Source organism: Tauraco erythrolophus, chromosome 18, assembly GCF_009769465.1.
Source record: "Tauraco erythrolophus isolate bTauEry1 chromosome 18, bTauEry1.pri, whole genome shotgun sequence".
In the NCBI taxonomy this organism is placed as follows: domain Eukaryota; kingdom Metazoa; phylum Chordata; class Aves; order Musophagiformes; family Musophagidae; genus Tauraco; species Tauraco erythrolophus.
In genome coordinates this window covers 12,573,019-12,591,625 of record NC_141482.1, presented here as the reverse complement: position 1 = coordinate 12,591,625, position 18,607 = coordinate 12,573,019, and the positions used below count along the sequence as shown (strand labels likewise).

The 18,607-nt window shown below is 38.5% G+C and overlaps 1 protein-coding gene across 5 annotated transcripts in view; it reads right to left on the bottom strand.

Annotated features, from left to right (window-relative positions):
* Positions 1-7,946: 7,946 nt before the first annotated feature.
* Positions 7,947-18,607, bottom strand: part of GNAS (GNAS complex locus) — a 158,741-nt gene continuing 148,080 nt past the window's right edge. For all 5 annotated transcript variants that reach the window (XM_086622691.1, XM_086622692.1, XM_086622694.1 and 2 more), the window contains 6 exons: positions 17,177-17,250; positions 16,360-16,418; positions 14,334-14,454; positions 13,501-13,631; positions 12,659-12,726; positions 7,947-11,559 (listed from right to left, as the gene is read on the bottom strand). In XM_086622691.1, the coding sequence (XP_086478817.1) occupies positions 11,413-11,559; positions 12,659-12,726; positions 13,501-13,631; positions 14,334-14,454; positions 16,360-16,418; positions 17,177-17,250 (600 nt within the window). In that variant the 3' untranslated portion in view covers positions 7,947-11,412. The remainder of the gene's footprint in view (positions 11,560-12,658; positions 12,727-13,500; positions 13,632-14,333; positions 14,455-16,359; positions 16,419-17,176; positions 17,251-18,607) is intronic.

Here is an 18,607-nt window from a genome sequence, read left to right as displayed (position 1 = left end):
CGCGACCGCCCCAGCGGGCGGGGCGCCGCGGAATGGCGGGCGCCCAGAGGGCGGAGCGGCGGCCATGGCGGCGCAGGGCGGCTCGGGGCGGGGCCCAGGCGGGGCAGTGGCGGTGGCGGCGGCGGTGGCGGCTCATGGTGGGTGAAAGCCGCCGCCTTCTCGCCGCTTCGTGCTACCGGGAGCCGGCGGCAGCGCGGCCGGTGCCGGGGGAGCGGCCGTTACCGGACTCGGCAGCTGGAGCGGGTGTCCGCGGCGGTAAAGCCTTTGCGCGGTGAATTACGCGCCGAAACCATCCGTGCGCGCCCGCGGATAACGATTAAACGCGGATCGGTAAAAGCTGGCCCTGCGGCGGCGGTTCCCGGGGCGGCGGAGGTTCGCTCTGCCCCCGTTCCAGCAGTTCGTCCCGGTTAGCCGCTGCCGGAGAGCCAAGGCAGAAGCATAGAGTCAGGGGAAAAAAATAAAAGGGAAAAAGAAGCCAATGGAAATTTAAAACCAAACTTCCCTACCCTGCAAAACCTCCCAAGGCCTCGCAATTAGATGGGATTGCAAGGGAAGAGGGAAAAATCGGATGTGTTGCTCTCCCGGCTGCAGTTGAATAACGGCAGTTGCCCTGGGCTTTCTGAAGTGTGAAGAGGATATGGAAAAACAGCAACCAGTGGATAGCAGTGATCAAATGTGATGGTAGAATTAAAAAAATAACAAGTAGGAAAAAAAAAAAGTTAAAGAACAGGGAGGATAACTTCGGTGGAATGGAAGTGGTGAGATTTTTAGGACCAGATTTTAGCAGTTAAGTTTTAGGACCAGCATTGGTGTAAATGCGTCCGCAACACTTGCTGCAGAATAACATGAATAACATTTCCGCCTTTTCTTATTGCAAACAAATTTTTGGGGGGTCATTTTTAGCCTAAGACAAGATCTCAAAGCCTTTGATCTAAAAAAAATCTTAATAAACCAACTGTAGTCCCTATAAATATCACTATTGGTATTAAGGTTAGTTTCATTTCTGGGCGGCGCAGGTCTCTGCTGTGTGAGCCAAGTTCCCTTTTTCTGAGGCTCGTAGGCCACCTGTAAGCACGCAGGGCAGCCTGTTCCACAGGCTTTGTTCCCCTGTGCATGAAGCTGGATTCCCAGAGCTGTGCTAACCTCAGAACCACAGTACAGCCCTTCTCGGCTGCTGCAGAGAGGATCTCAAGCCCGGCTGAGCTGGGGTGCTGACCAAAAGAGACAGGTCAAGAGGGCCCCCAGTGAAGGGAGGGACTAGGAAGGGAAGTTACATAGAAATGAAGATAAGTCTAAAATGAAAACTGACCATACAACATGACCTTAGGCAAAGAGATGGGCAATACTGAAATGGAGACCATGTGAGAGAAACAGAGTCCCTTTGTCTCTCTTCAGATCGACTCCTGTTCTTCAGCTGTATAAGAGTTTAACTGTGAGAAAGGCGAGAGTGAGGGTGTGTTCTGGGATTTGGAGGGCAGCCAAGAGTGTTGCTGATTAATTATTTAAAAGGTCCTTTATTCTCATTCAGTTTCTAACTGAAAAGTAGTAAAAAAAAGAAATTACATACGTCTTCCGTGCAGTCCATGAAATCGCTTGGTAAAAAACTCTGTTCAGAAATAAGTTGTCACAGGATCTTCAAGAGACACAGTCCCGTTCAAGTGTGGCCACTGTACTGGTTAAAGGGCTTACCACACCTAAAATTTCAGTTCAAAACATACACCACCACCTGAGCTGTGGCGCAGCGCAAGCTGTGCTGTCACGTGCTGCTCTACGGCGGTGAATCAACCTTTTCTGAAACATTTCTTCAACATTTTTGCAAGCCCAGGATAACGTTCTTTTTGCTGTCAACAGAAAGGAAAAGAGACTTTTTCAGAATAAAAGGCATGGGTTGAAGTAGAGGCACATCAGACACATTCTCTACCTGTGCCAGATGATTGCGCGATTGCCTGCAGTCAGGAAGACAGTAAGGTAACATTTCAACGCTTATGGAAGCGCTGGCCATTTTTTATGAGGAAAGAACTGGGAGCAAAGTGACAGGCTCAGGCTGGAGGCCAATGGAAATATCCTTGAGAAAAAGTTTTTGGCTTATCTCCATTTAGTTAGCAGGCAATTTCCAGCTCGTAGACTTGAGAAAATAATAGCGTACTGGGCACAGACAGTGTGATTAACCAGTCAGAACTCCTAAGAAAATAATGGACCTGAACTTAACCTACCCCAAACCATGAAAGAAAAAGTATTTTCTGAGAGTTGAATAAGAAACATCTATACAGCTCCTGTGCTTCATCAGCTCTTTTTTTTTTTTTTTGGCTTGTAATGATGTACAGTGTTTAAGATGTAGGACAAGTTTTCTGAAGGTGATTTCAGAGTAACAATTATATTATGCTAACAGAAGGTTCAGAAAATGTAAAACTGAAGAAAAAGCAAGTCCAGAATTTAATTAACATTCCAACGAAACTGGATAGAAAAAACACAAAGCTGAGACTTTGTGAAACTTAGGAAGAGATCCTAGTTCTTTATAGTAGGCGCAAATAAATACGCTTTATACGACATCTTTCTTTATGTAGGTAGGAGAGGCTTCCTTCTCATGACTGAAATTTGCTGTGCATCTCCTAGGTAGGATATTTGGATCTGCAGTCTGGAGAATATCATCATACCTGAAGGTTATGGCCTGAAATAGTACATCTTAGTTTCAGTATTTTCAGAGCAGGTAAAAGTTTTGTCCAGTGACACCAGTTGGACTTGTAGGACTTGAACAGTAATTATGCTACGAAACTTACTGCTTAGTTGAGTAGAAAAAGGGAACAGTCCACAGCACCAACTGCCACTGAGAAACATAATGGTGTTAGACATTAACGATACTTGTAATATCAGTGTCTGAATCTTAAAACTAGAAGTTCTTTTGTATTTATATGTTTATATCTCTTTATTTTGATTGCAGTAACAGAAAATGAATATTTTTTTTTTTAATATATAAAGAATGAACAATACTCAAAGCATTTACTTTCAACTTTCCTTGAGGAGAAAACTAGGGACCTGTAACAGAGCCAGACATTTGCTGAATAGCCCTTGGCAGAAGAATTGGAATATTCAAACTTTCCCCACTTCAGGTCAACAAACAAGAGACAAACTCAGATCAAAACCAACAGTTTCAAGGTATCATTTAAACTGTGATGAAACACTAAATATACCAGAAATTGATTTTGCAAACTAAACTTTTGCAACTTTGAATGGAAACAGTGTTAGTTGTCTTCTTCAGTATAACTGTGTTCTCCCATATGGACTTGTGTTTTACAAAGTTTCGGTGAAACGTTCACAAATAAAAGCACTTACATTTACCTGAATGTCCCTGAAAGATTTTATCATCCAGCAAATGAATGCAACAAATTTTTCCCTAAATGCATATTTGATTACATTTTGTGTGTAAAATATTCTTGAGTCACAGTTCCATCTAAAGAGATTTTGATGGAGCAGTGAACGTATTAAAGATAAAATTTTGAGCCAAATAAATATACCATGAAGGCCAGCCTTGGAGTCTCTGCTGCATGCCTTCAAGAAGCAGTAAAGGCATCCTGGAAAGTAGACATGGTTGAAGAAGAGCCAGATCTACAGAAATGTGGAAAACTACCTTTTTTTTTTTTAAATTGAAACAGACGTGAAGGTTGGTTCCATAAAGGTTGAAAATGGATCTTCAAAGGGAGTAAAGAATAAACAAGTATCAAATGCTCAAGTTTCAGTTCCACCCAACTGTCAAAATTTGTTGCTTGATTTTTGAGGAAATTACTTAACAACTACGCTTGAAGATTTCCTACCTAAAGAAGGGCTGAATATAATACAGCTGATGAAATAATCCAACTTGGTTCCAAGTAACAATGAAATAATCCAATTTGGTTCCTTCCTAGAATGAAAGGAAAATCCCAAACAGAGGAGCTGGCTTCCAACAAAACTGTTCTCCTTTTATTCACATTTTTTAAAAAATGTCCATCCTGGCATTCTCTGTATGCTAATTACCTCTGCTCTCTGGCCTCTGCAAGTTCTTTTAGCATAAGTTTGTATTTTGTAATTGTTAGCCCTTTACGAATCCGCCATACATTCAACTAGAGATAAGGTAATGACTTTCAGATGGAGCAGGAAATTACAGCAGCATCGAGTTAGGCTAATGAGTTCTCCCTTCTCAAGCGGAAACTCAAGATTAAGCATTTTTGTTTGTAACTTGAGATTCACCATTACTGGTAACAGTGTTATTCCAGACATTGAACACCGTGACACTTTGCTAGGTCACCGAGAAGGATTTTGAGACAAAACAAGATGGTTTTCAGGTTGCCAACATAATGTCATTCTAGTCTCCTTGAAACATGAACTTGAAATTTGGAACTGTATTTATATACTGTGGATTGCTTAAAAGCATAGCCTTGCAATGCCCCAAGTACTTTTCAAGATGAGCCTTTAGTGGAAACAATTTCTTGCTTCAAAGCAAGTTCCTGTTGATTTGCACACTGATCATTAACTTATCCCTGAACTATCTCCCAGTTCTGTAATGTAGTAAGAGCATTTTTTGGGAGTTCCTTTGTTGGAGATATCCTGGCCTTTCAGATAAATACATTCTCTGACCTTGAAAATTTGTATAAGGATCCCACACTGGGTCACTTACCTGGGGAATGAAGAATTTCCCCCATAAATATATTTTTCAATGTCCAAGGTGATGGATTTAGGGGTCTTGTTTCTCTAGCTTTCCCTAATTCCTTTGAATTTTCAGTGAGGTTGTCTCATAACCTTCTTTTATAGCTGCTCTGTTCTCTCTTATCAGCCATGTACGTTATAAGACTAGGTGGGGTTGGGGGGTGAGGACAGGATAAAGTAGCTGAATCCAAAGGTAGCAGTCTTTGGGCCATGATGTTGGACAGAACAATTGGTTGTAAGCTCCCCAGTTTTAAATCACAAATAGGTTAACAAGAGCCGTTGCTCGTGGCAGCACTGGGCTTCCAGACTCTTACACAGATGAACCTTTGTAGCCCAGCAGAGTTTTGCCCTGTAGGAAACAGAACTCAAGGTTAGCACCAAAACTTTCATGAAATCTGTTACTTCCTTTTGGATATTGTGCCTTCAAGCAAAAAGAGAATGGAGATTAAAAATACTGAGACACGTATGAATCACCACACACACACTTCAGGAAAGACACGCTGTCTCCTATGGCTCCAGCTTAACACAAGTCTGAAACACCTTTCATTAATACTTTGAGGTCTTACACAGACACGTATTTGGTTCTAGCACCCAGCCCCTTCATTTGTCTTTTTACGGAAGCTCTTCTGATCCTGCCAACAAACTGATAATGGAGGGAAAAAGATCTAGAAAGGCCCCCCCTTTCCAAGCAGTCCTACAGCCACGAGCCTGGCACGGCAATTCCTAACCCTCACACAGCAGCTCCCTTCTCTGCCTGATCTCTGCTGGCACTCTAGCATTTCAGTTGCAAGAATGATACAATTCCAAAGTCGTATCAAGTATCAGAAAATGACAAACAGAAGCACTCCACTATTAATAATTCACATAAAATTCACAGTCTAAAAACATTAGGTCGCATAATAGAACTGAGAGAACTCCCAACATTACTACCTCTGTCCTAAGCTTGTTCCTTCTCCAAAGTTGAGTAGCAGTTTATTAAAAACAAACAAAAAAATATTAGCCAACTCATTTAATAACACAACTGGGTAAACTGAAGTGAAGAGATACATTCACATTTTAATTTTAAATTTGCTTACATTTGTCTATTGGTACCCCAGCCTTAGAAAGCAAGTTATGTTACATAAAAAACCCTAACGTCATCATCTTCTCCCTCAAAAATGTATCATTCTCTCTGGTTTTGGGACAATGTTTAAAGGCTTTATTTTGTCCTGTCATTAAAATAAAGATTTTTGAGGCAGACCTCGTAAGTGGAAAAAAACCAGGAAAACCTGTAAATTCTGGTTTGGTGGTTTGTTTTTCTTAAAAAGAAAATTATCTATTACATATTTAGTCAGTTACCCCTTGTTGCAGAGGTATCAGTGAGCGCTTGCTGTTATTAACCTAGAGAACTCTCTATTTTTTCCACAGAACAGGCTAAGTTTCTAGGACCCAGAAGTTAGAAAAAAAACCACCCCACCTTATTTTTTTATGTTTAATGCAGTGAGAGATTAGTTTGCCTCCTCACCTCCTCCCAAGTTGCTTTTCCAAGTAGACTTGTGCTTTAAACTGCACCCATTTTGCTCAGCTTAGCACGTTAAAAGTAAGCAGAGTAAGAAGTAGTTTTAATAATATGAGAATCAGGGTTTTGAAAACAATTAACTATGAAGCCAGCACTCATGGCTGAAATTTTAGCCATCTCTGCAATACAGTAAAATACCCTAAAGCATTTCACCTACCTAGTAACTGAAACGCATCCAACTCCCAGTATTTAACCTAACTGGTTACAACCAGGATTAAAATAGGTTCACTCTTGGAATTTCTATCTTGTCAGTCACCAGAGATATTTTTCAGCGTAACAGCTTTCATCAGCAGAGGATCAGAAATCCCCTTTGCAGCTCATTTTATTTACAAAGACACTTCAAAGCTTGTCATAGAACAGAAAGACTTTTTTCCAATGGACAAATTTTCAGAAATACCAAGCTGAGGAAGAAGGGAACAGTTTTGGTTTTGAACTGCAAACACAGGTTTGCTTGTAAATATTTTTACTGTTATACAAACTGAACATGTGTTTTAGGGATGAGGACCTGTGCCTGTGTGAGATTTCTACTGATAGTAATCTATGGCCCTGATCCTGCTTCTTAGAGTTAGTAGGAATTTTATCATCTACTTCCATGGAAGAGGTCCTATGAATGCCAGCATTGTTAGAAATACACATAGCGTATCAGATACAGTGCGGGAAAGAAGAGAATTTGAGTCTCTTCCAGAATAAGTTACATAATTTTATAATTTACAACTTTATCAATCTTAGACATGTGAATAGCACCAATCACCAACAGTATGATCACTAAGGCACTGGACTGGTACTCAGCTGTCCTGGGGTCTATCTTCATACCTGTGGTCAATTTCCTGTGTAATCACGTTTCTATCTTCTGTTTCTCCTGGTACATAATTTTTGACATTGGAAAACAGGCTATAATACAAAACATCCTACATCATTTACAGGAACATTGTGCCATGACTAATTACAAGGTGCTCAGATTCTAAAGTGATGAACATTAGTATTTCTGTGCATAGATTTACTGGTAAAAGAAAATCACCCTGCAGGTATCAATTATGTGCAACACACTGGAACAGAATTAGCTTCAGTTCCTCGCGAGTTAATGACATACTCTAAGTTAAATCTTATCCTCGATGCCATGATTCAAAACAGTTTTCAGATCAATGAAGATAAGCCCTCAGGGCTTCTGTCTCTGACTGATCCAGCATGCCTTCATATGCTTTTGCACCAAAGTCTGCTCCTGACAACTTACAGAGCTCCAGTTTCAGCCTCCAAGAGGGCAGTTTTTGATGCTTTCAGAAGCAACTGAATCTTTTTTTTAGTCTGTAGTGAGTTTACCTTTCGACATTATTAAAAAAAAAAAACCACCCTTCAGGAGTTCTCACTATTTTGCTGCATCACACTGGCTGCTGAATCTGTGTACTGATGTACAAATCACTAAAAGCTCTTGGGTTGAAATAAGTTACTGCAAATGCACAGTAGCTGATTTTGAAACCACAACATCTCTACGATTTATTATTATTTTTACAAAATACCCAAAGTGATCAGACCATATTGTAGGTTACTGGCTTGCCAAAGGTTATGTTTTAAAATCAAACCATTTCTGAGTTACAGAAGTGCCAAAACCAATCTTGAACCAGGTTTGTTTGTTGTTTTTGTTGTGTTTTTTTTTTTTAAAGCAACCCCCATCCAACAAAACAGTTGTATAACTTAAAACAGAAACAAGAGTTTGTGTTGGAAACTGTTTAAAAACCAACCCACCAAATCATGCTTAAGCAGAAGCCTTGTATGGCAAAGATTTAGCTTAGGGCAATTTAGTGCCAAGATATAGACCCTCTATGGGTTTATAATGGAAATACTGACACAACCTCAACTATAGTGATGCAAATGTGCCCTAAAACACTGTATTTGCTTTTATTAATAAAAGTGGTAGTGTTTACATTTGCAAGTATCTTACACTTCAGCATCACGATGAATACTGAGTAGAATGAGTTAAGTTTTTGGCTGTAAGGTCAGAAGTTTCCAAACAGATGAAAGAGACAGAAGTGAAAGTCCTCATCATGAAAACAAGAAGTTCAAATAAATAAATAAAACAAAACGAGGAAATATGGGTAAGCATTAGGTTGGAATGGTTCAATTAACTGCAAATTATGGCCACTAAATTAGAGACAGAAGAAAACACAGTTACTTATTAAATAGCAAGCATTAAAGCTTTATGTTTTTGTATTTTTTAAAAAAAGAAAGCTGTTAAAAATAAGACTTGCATTTATCAGGCCACCAAACTGCATGGACTAATAGAGAGACTAACAAAGGCAATACTGAGACATTAAGACACACACACACACACTCCGTACTTGTGCAACTCAACCATATTCAAAGCAATCGCCTTTTTCCTCACTTAAGAAAAAAAAAAAAGCATCCCCTAAAACATTTCTCTTGGTATAAAACTTTAGGTTTCTTAATCTGTTCCTGTCTTATATAGTTCATTGTTATTATGCATCCTTCTCATTATCCGAGGAAGAAGCTTACATTATTTTTTTTTAATGGAGGTGCTTTGTTTCTCTCAGATGAGAGATTACATTCCTTACACTAGTACAGGTTTTCCCCCTTTACAAATTTGGTGTTTACACCAACTCCTCCTAGGCTTCAAAAAATAAGGGTTGGCACTAAATTAAATATTTTGGCTCCTGTAACTAAAATTAAGGCTCACAATGAATTTCCTTTCCACTACGTGTGTCTCATTTTTACCTAGTGGAAACACCAGCCCTTAACCTACAGGCACTGGATACATTCCTAAATCGTAAGGGGCTATTTTCCATCACGTTCTCCCTACGGTTCTACAAAGTTCAGGGGGCAGCTTTCTGAACCTGTGAACAGGAAACATCATTTTTCAAAGACGAGTAGCAACCGCAGCTAAAATTTTTTAGGCCATTTAGCATCTTCTGAAAGATCACTAGTAATTTTTAATTAAGAGAGATGGGGCAGTAACTCCATCAAGTCCCTGCTCTTCACATGAAAATGGACCAGGCGATTAATTTTCATTTAAAAGTTTAGCCACAAAAGCAATGAAAATTCACAATTCTGAACAGTTGCAGTTCTTAGTATTAAAAAGGCATCTGATACCTGAAGCAAATCTAGCTGCACAGACATCACTGACCACACCCTAACTTTAATTTAAACTGGATCTCTTCCCAAAAAAGAAAGCTAACACAGTCTCTTGGGTGGAGGGAAGCTAGTGTGAAAGACAAAGAGGCAAGTATTTTGGTGTTTTGTTTCTTTTGTTTTGCTTTTAAAGTCACTGAAGTAAGATCCAGATCAGTTTAGGGGTGTAAATGAAGGGGGAACAGGGGCGTTTGAGTAATATAGGCTAACACTGTTCTAGATGTGTTATTACAGCTGTAATTTCTGACTCTGTACAAATTGTACACGTAGGTTTAGACACATGAAAAAGTAACACACTCACAGAGACATAAAACACCTAGGTATAAAATATAAAGCAGTGTAGTAGTTACTAAAATTACATGCTCTCTTATTGCTACAGTGATTTTTGCTCTTTTTCTTTTTACTGTACCACATGTTGTTCTAAGCATATAATTTGCATAAATTATTCAAGTTTAAGAAAAATCCACACATCTTCACTTTAAGCTACTTATATAGTTAATATAAAACAAAAAGGTTCTAAAGTATCTCTTTATTAAAAGAGAAATAAAAATGTCATTTGAAACTGGAATTCAGTGGCCAAATCCAAGGGCAGTGCACACCTTGTCATTCCGGTAGTAGTATGCCCACGCGGCGTAAGTGGAGGGTGGTGGGGTATTTGGCCCAGTCTAGAGATGGTCACCAGACCTGCATGATGCCCTATGTGTCTGTTATTGTTCTGGTTTTGTCTTTAGCAAAACGGACTATGAATGACCAAAGACTAACATTTATAATTTGTAGCAAAATTTGGTTTATGTAGAAACAAGCCATGTTTTGCATTTGGATAGAGATTTAAATGAATTAAAGCTAAAAATTAAAAAGCATGATGCTGCAACATCTGGTCACTTGTTGAAGACCTCACTTTTGAAGTGGTTAAGTTTGCACAATTTGTACTTTTTTCTTTTTTTTTTCCTTTTTTTCTTTTTTTTTTTTTTTTTACTAAACAGTATTTTTCCTTCTTTTATAAACCAGAAAAACTAAACTACAGATAAATTTTCCCTACCTTGAGCTAATGCTGCAGATAGGGTTGACAAAGCTGTACAGCGCAATCAAACATACTTACATCTTAGCTCATTGTACAGGTACAGCCATAATCAAGGCACAAAGATCTTCTACAAGTTATTTTTTTTCAATAAAGTTGTACAAAATAATACATTTTACAGTCTGTACAAGAATAATAATCCAGCAGTAAAATAAAAAATGAGGGGAGGGAAGAAGAAAAAGAAGGGAAAGACTGTGAGGACTATAGTCCAGATAATGATTTTTATAGCAGACGGGATCATCAGTGGACAAACTGAAAACAGTGTGTGGTTAACTCTTTCTGCAATCACAGGCCATACGCAGTTCAATTCATAAATGTCCATGGTTGTCTTTAGACCACCAAGACTGGTTTTAAAAATACCCTTCTGAAAGGTAGCAGTTGGTTTTTGCACTGTCTAGGTCTGTTGTAGAATTGTCAGTATTTCCGTTCAAAGCCACATTACAGTCAGAGAACCAAACTCAAGTGTCTGTCTTCAAACTTGGTCTGTGACTTGGCACCTTCTTTAGTCTGATGCAGTGAATGATACAGAGTGGAGATCACGGGTTATATGAGTACGCCCACAACAGTGCTAAATTACCTAAAGTTTTCTCTCCCCAATTTTTGTTTTATGTTTTATCCCAAATTCTTTCAGGTGCTCCACATTCAGGGCTTTTAATTAATTAGTTTTTATTTCCTTTTTTTTTTGTTTGTTTGTTTGTCTTTTTTTTTGTTAATAACAGTGTTAGGGAATCCTCAAGGAAACGGCCTTTTAAGTGTTAGGGGCCATCTCAAACTGTCCGAGGGGTAAAGAAGCAAGCTTAGAAGTGCTGCTATTGTCCAGCAAGGAGAAAAAGTTGAGGGGTGCAAATCAATGGGAGATTCAAACAGTTCTCTTCCACCCTATGTGGGCAAGGGTGTTTTTTTTTTCTTGTTTTAATAAGGAATAAGGAGTCCGAAACACAGAAAAAAGTGCTCTCCATCACAACAACTCGTATTGGCGAAGGTGCATGCGCTGAATAATGTCCCGACAGTCATTGAAAACCCTCCGGATGTTCTCTGTATCCACTGCACATGTGAAGTGAGGATAGCAATAGTGCCTTCCATCTCCACTTGCTGTGCTGATTCTCTGTTAAAAGTAAGAGAGATACACTGGGTTAAAATAAAACCGACTGGGGAAAAAAAAAACCATGTTCTCAAAACTCAGATGAATGAAGGTTAAGATACCTATGTGTGAGTTGTATTTTCAAAGGGCGTAACTAAGTGGCAAAATGCCCACAATTTTTCGCTCTCTCACCTAAAACATGAAATTTAAAATTATCAAAATTATACGGTGAGAAGGTCACTGCATACTGGGAAATTTCAGAGTTGAATGAGAACTTGAGAAAGTGCTATTATTTATATGCAGCTTTGATGCGTTTAGCCACACAACTCCTAGTCAATTTGTCCATGAAGAGAGTGGGATTTTGCCTCCTTGAACAAGGCTTTTATCCCTGCTTTACACTCACAGAAAGCCTCCCTCAAAATTTTGTTTTGCTCCATTTTAAAATGAGTCCACAATTTGACTGCCATGCTCGCCACTACGAGTAACTGTAATAATATTTAAAAACCCCTAGGTCTATTATAGCTTCAGCTGACCAGTAATGGGAAAGATAATAGGAAAAGAACATTAATATTTTACAGATTATGCATCTTTTGATGAGTCTTTATCCGTAGAAATGATGCATGGAATAAAAACCTGGCCCCATTAATAACAGCAAGATTTCACTCAGCATTCTATTTGAGGTTTCCTAATTCTCATAAATTACATTACGTATTGTGTTAGCAGACATAGGGAAGAAATTCTTCACTCTGAGTGTGCTGAGGCACTGGAACTGGCTGCCCAGAGAACCTGCCCCATCCCTGGAAGTGTTCAAGGCCAGGTTGGACAAGGCTTTGAGCAACTTGATCTAGTGGAAGGTGTCCCTGCCCATGGCAGGGGGGTTGGAACTTGATGATCTTTCAGGTCCCTTCCAATCTGAACCATTTGGTGATTCTATGAAACAAATATCTGAAGAGCAGCTAACAAAAAGCATTACAGCTCTTAAACATAACTGTTTTATGTGGGGTAGATGCTAAATATAAACAACATAAGAAGTGATAGCATTTTGCCATAGTAGAAGGTGCGTAAGAGCCTTTTTTTGATTTGAGAAGAATCACATAAGAAATATTGAAGGAGAAATACTTACAAGAAACTCGTCTCTAATAAAATACTTGGCCCTTGTAACTCTGGGATCCTCACCAGGCTCTGGTGTTGCTGATTAATAATAAAATAAGTATCTCATTAAAACAGACCTTTTTTGACGATAGCATCTAAAAATCATGGCTTGTTCTGTTTTCTGTTCACATATCATAGAAAAATACTTTGCAAAACTGAGTACGAGATAAGACAAACCATAACATATTTAAAACAGTAAGGAATATGACAGTGGCCAGTGTCAGACATTTGGCAGATTGGAGAAATGACCACAGATATGACTAGAGGCAGTCCAGAGGACATCGTTCTGACTACTGAGTGTCACGCTACAATTACTTGGGAATAGTCTAGCGAGGTTACGGATGAACTACTAGGATAATTGGATATATTCATTATATTTACTACCAGTCCATTCATTGATAAATGTATATATTTGCACAGTTCTGTGAGGAGGACGCTTCATTATAGACTTTCTATTTTAGAAAAGGATCAACTTTTGGCAACTAGATGTGACAAAAGGATCAGAACAGGCAAACTATAGACATTTATCAACAGAACTGACTTTGACTCTCATGAACGATTACTGCTGCATCTCTGCAGTAGTATTGGTACAAGCTGTACTGTGTTCTACACCAGCAAAGTAACAGGATTTTGGCATGATGAAATTATTATCTCATTATTAATATCTGAAGTTTAACATTACAGTTTGGCTGAAAGACAATGAAGATTACATCTACTTAAGATTCTTCAAGTCTTAGCTGAAATTACCAAAAACATTACAGATGTGATTTAACAAGGAAATGATAAATTGCTAATAAAACCTTAAAATCTTACCATCATCTGGTGTAGTGTAGCGAGCAAATTCTGGAAAGTAGTCTTCAATTTTAGATTTCCCTGCCAAAACTTTCTCTGCTAGCAAATCTTGTTTATTCAGGAAAAGAATTACCGAAATGGTCCGTAGCCACCTGCAGAAAATCGAAGCCAAACACTCTGAGAAGGCATAGCTAGGATCACACAGCAAAAAATAAACATAATCCAGTTCTGGAGAAACAGTCGTATGATACTCTGTAATCATTTTGAAAGGTTCCTTTAATACCTTAATCCAGTGGTGTAAGTTCAGGTACACACACCCCGAGTTCAGTTTGCGAATAAAAGCAAGAAAATTCGGGAGTCAAGATAAAAAAATTATATATAAATATTAATTGTTTGATAAGTGAAGGATAAGTGGAAGAGAGAAGAAAACGAAACAAAACAAGTGATGCAAAGACAATCACTCACCACCTCCTGTGAGCAGACCAACACACAGCAGGATGGCTAACCCTCCTAAATCCCTCAGTTTTCTCTGGCATGGACTACCTCTCCGGTTAGTTTGGGTCATCTGCCCGCTTGTGTCCCCTCCCAACCTATTGTGCACCCCATTCTATTCACTGGGAGGGCAGAGTGAGAAACAGAGAAGGCTTTGATGCTCTGCAAACACTACAGCAACAGCTACAACATCACTGTGTTATCAGAATTGTTTCAGTCAAAGTCTAAAATGGCACCGTACGAGCTGCTACGAAGAAAATTAACTCTATCCCAGCCAGGCCTAGTACAGAAGTCTTGACTATAGTAGAAGATAGGATTACTAATTTATGTGATACGAACAATGAAACTTCCAATTCACAGACCTGTTGTTCCAGATACTCTTGAAGAGGTTTAGTGCTTCTTGAAGCCGATTGGTCTGATTGTCCTCTCGTATAACCATGTTGTAGCTACTGCTCGCCACCACAAATATGATAGCAGTCACATCTAAATCAAGAAACACCCATCAGTTATTACCAAACTCCAGTAGAAATATCCAGGAATCTCAAAGTTCAATAAAAAGCCGCCATACTTTTCAGCTTCATGAACAGAAAGGCTGGAATGCTATTGCTGACGGCCTTCTAAGTACCAGAAATAAAAAAAGAAAGTGAAGAAACCATGAAAGATAGGAAAGGCAGGCCACAGAACAGAAGCTGACAGAATGACAGAAAACATAGAAAAGAAAGAAACAGAAGTGAACAACCAAAAAAAGGAAAGAGGAGAATTTAAAGATTTAAAAGGCATAAAGAAATTTAGAAAGCAGCTCTGAGCTATCAAGAAAGGACTGAGAGGCCCTTGGGGGAAGACCTCAGGACAAACAGCACTTTTGATCTGCGTGAATAGTAATAAAAACAGTAGATTGCTGTGAATTCACGGTTAATTGCTCTAGTCCTCTTGTAGTGTCCCATCCTGCTCAGGGCCCCTATCTCTTTCCTGGGAGATATTCCCAGGATCACAGAATCCAGATGTCTGTGTTTCTGTGTGGCTGTGCTGCTCCAGACCCCTTACACTGACTACCATGCTCATCCACCGCAGACATCAACGGCAGAAGAGTTGAGTCAGATCAGGAGGTGAGAGGAAGAGGAAGGAGCAGAGGTAAACCCCAAACAAATCTGTTATTAATATCACAGAAGAAAACACTGCATGGTATTTCCAAACATATATAAAGCGTTCAGGTGATACTCTGTGACAGTGACTGTAGCAAAATACATTGAATTCTAATTTGCATTCTACTCTATCTATCCTGTAGGATCTCATTATATCTTTTCTAGAAAAAGATAGGCTTTTGCATAACTTCATAAATATTTTGTCCAAACAAGAAAGAAAACAAAAATATTTTCACCAACTCCAGCTTTAAGTAAACCGGTGTGGAGAAAGGTTTCACAACTAAACAGAGATACAGAATAAAACAACAGCTGTAGTGAAAGTACATCGACAGTTCAGGATACACACAAGACCACCTAATTTAAATTGTTATAGGAGTCAAGAACATCATCACATGAACTAAACTGATGGAGACATCAGCATTAAGACTGCAGATCTTACAAAATGCCCCCAGACATTTCAGGTCTTACCCACATCTAGGCTGGCGCTGTGTTAGCATTCTAAGGAATCTAGCTTACATGCAGGCAACTTAAATGAGGGTATTTGTTCATATGTTTTCAGTAAGGGCCTTCCCCTTAGGGCTGTTTTTCAAAAAATTACATTAATATGCATGGATCACTAGAAAAGTGCAGATTTATAAACTCCATCATAAACTTTTTGACAAAGGCATTTTGAGGCTACACTAGACAATGCTGTACTATATTACACACCGTATGTGACAGCACTTCTAACAAGACAGATGTTCCCTGCAATCTCATACTGCACTAATGGGTCCATGCTGATATGGAAAGAGGCACCCATGACATAGCAATGAGGCTGCAATTATGCACAAAACCATGATATTCTGATTTTATGCATATAGTAATTATCCTGTAATTGTATATTTTGTATAGGCACAAACATATGTAAGCCTTCACGTGGAAGACAGAATATAGCTTGGAACACTCACATAGCTGGCGAATAATGCACAAACCCACCACCAAAAAAAATTAATTAAATGAAGAGAGGGGAGCAAAAGAAAACGGACAAGCTATGTTAAGATATCAGACTTGAATTCGTCTCCACCTGCATCCTCCCTAAAGGTATCCTATGCAGTTATAGAAGTTTACATGTCATATGACTTCAGATAATTCCTTATCAAGCTGCATGGAAAAGAAGATGGTTTTCACACAGTGAGAGAAAATTAAGACTGGGCATTAAAATTTTGCAGAGAACTATTTTATAAAAAAAACCAAATTCTCATCGTACCATTAAAACACTGGATCCATTTTCGGCGTTCATCTCGTTGCCCTCCAACATCAAACATACTACAAAAAAAAACATAAATCAAGTCAGAACATATTTTGTATTGAAGTTCGTTTGTTTTTTTCCCCCTCAAATGCAAACAGAAAATGTAAGAAATTTTAGGACTTCCATGTCATAGAAGCTAAAAGGAATTGAGGATTATGAGAACCAGAACTGGTAACAGTCCATCGACATATGCACGCAGAACTTTCATCACAAAATATAATTACATTTACTTTCACTAACACCTACACTTGAAGGTAAGAAATTCTGGTGTATGTACATTGCAGATTCACTTTCACCATTACAACCCAGACATTAAAAAAGGTCCTACGACAAGTCATTTGCTGAAACAAGTATTGCAGATCTAAACTGAACAAGATCAGACTAAAACTCAGTAGTTTTTGTTCAGGTCAAGCAATCTTTCTAACCTGGGACAGTAAAGAAAACATACATCTTCTGTTACTTAGGTATGTACAAAGGTTTTGGTCAAATATTTCACTATATAAACTAGCAACGAATCAAATACTCAGAAAAGGCATTAGTAAAAATAGATTTAAAACATTTTGTTCCTTGCAGTTTAAAATAAAAGCAGAAAATTGCACATGATATTGCATTTGTTTTTAAAGCTAGGCTACTAAATAAAAAAAAAAATCATTAAATTATTTCAACTAAACATCAGCTTGAGAAATACAGTACTCTCTCAATGACTATATGGTAGACTATCCTCTGATTTTTCATGGTATTTGTCTGCATTTTATTAAAAAAGAAAAATACTTACTGAAAATTTACTTTATCCACCTGAAACTTGGTTTCAAAAATTCCTGATGTCAAAACTCTGCATCTGAGAAGATCCTAGAGCATAAAGGAAAAGTCATTGATTCAACACAGATACTTCACAATTCTTCATACATCCAGCAACAGAAATAAAAACCTTTTACCCAGTGCCAAGTGGGCGCTGTACTGCAAAAACAGGGAACCGAGCATTATGAGGCTGGATTTAAGGTTTTGATCTTGAACACGTGTGCAAACGTAAGAGTGTGCTCAGTACATAAATTTTCACAAGCAGGTTGTAAGCACCAAGCTCGGAATAGCAGGAAACTTTTACAGGCCACTTAAAGTACAGGGAAGCGTTCAGGACAGCACAGCGCAGCCCCATCCCTAGAGATTAGATGATGCATTCACAGATTTCAGTGGGATTGTGGCACTCAACAGGATCTTTAAACTATCACCAAATAATCCCCAATCCCAGGATATAGATCTCTCCCCCAATAGTTCAGTGCTTGGCTATTACAAAAAGCATCTAGGTCTCAGAATTTTCCATTTTTTCCTTCAAAGGACTAGGAACTCCACCACTTAAGTCTTATAAGAATTGGGCTTTTCAAAGATAAAATTTGAAATTTCCTGTAGAGACAAAAATGGTAAGCAGAAGTTGTGAGCTACAAACAATTGAAGTTGTTGTAAGCGCTACAAAATCCTACTAAACCCAAATTGTGTTGGCTTTTATTTACTGTGCATTGCAAAGCAGTAACTGCCATACACAGTGCCTAGTGGGTAACTGATCTAGAACAACTCAATTTGCACAGGCTGCAGACCGAGTGCACAGTCCAAATATAACTAACTACAAAATACCACCTCGAACTCAACTCGAGGTTTTATCGTTTAGTATTTAAAGTGTTAATGTTCTTCACAACATGTCTAAATATCAGATAAATAGTAACATTTGCAGCAGACAAGATCATGTAAGCAGAACAGATTGTAAAAAAAAAAAAAAAAAAATTATACGCACAATAAAAGCTCTGTTCTTACTACATTGGTACCAAACTGGTTAGTCAAAGTCAAAACCACACGAAATCCAAAGGTTAGACAACACTGTTAAATCATTAAACAAAATGGCTACACTTTAACATCAGTTTTCTGATAGTAAATTATTGTTGTCTGGCCATTTTAATACTCATATTGAAATATGTGTATATTTAAACATTGTTCTAACTTTTGTTGGAAACAGTTTGAAAATTTGAATGCCCCAATAAACAGAAACAAACTTGGAAAACTGTACTCTCTGGAGATCTGCATCTCTAGAAATCAATACAAGTATGATGCTAAAAACACCCAAACCAAATAAAACCAAAACCAACACCACCTCTCACCCATCTCGAAGAAAAAAAAAAGTGATTTGATTTTTACACTCAGGAGTTCTTTTAGGAGAAAC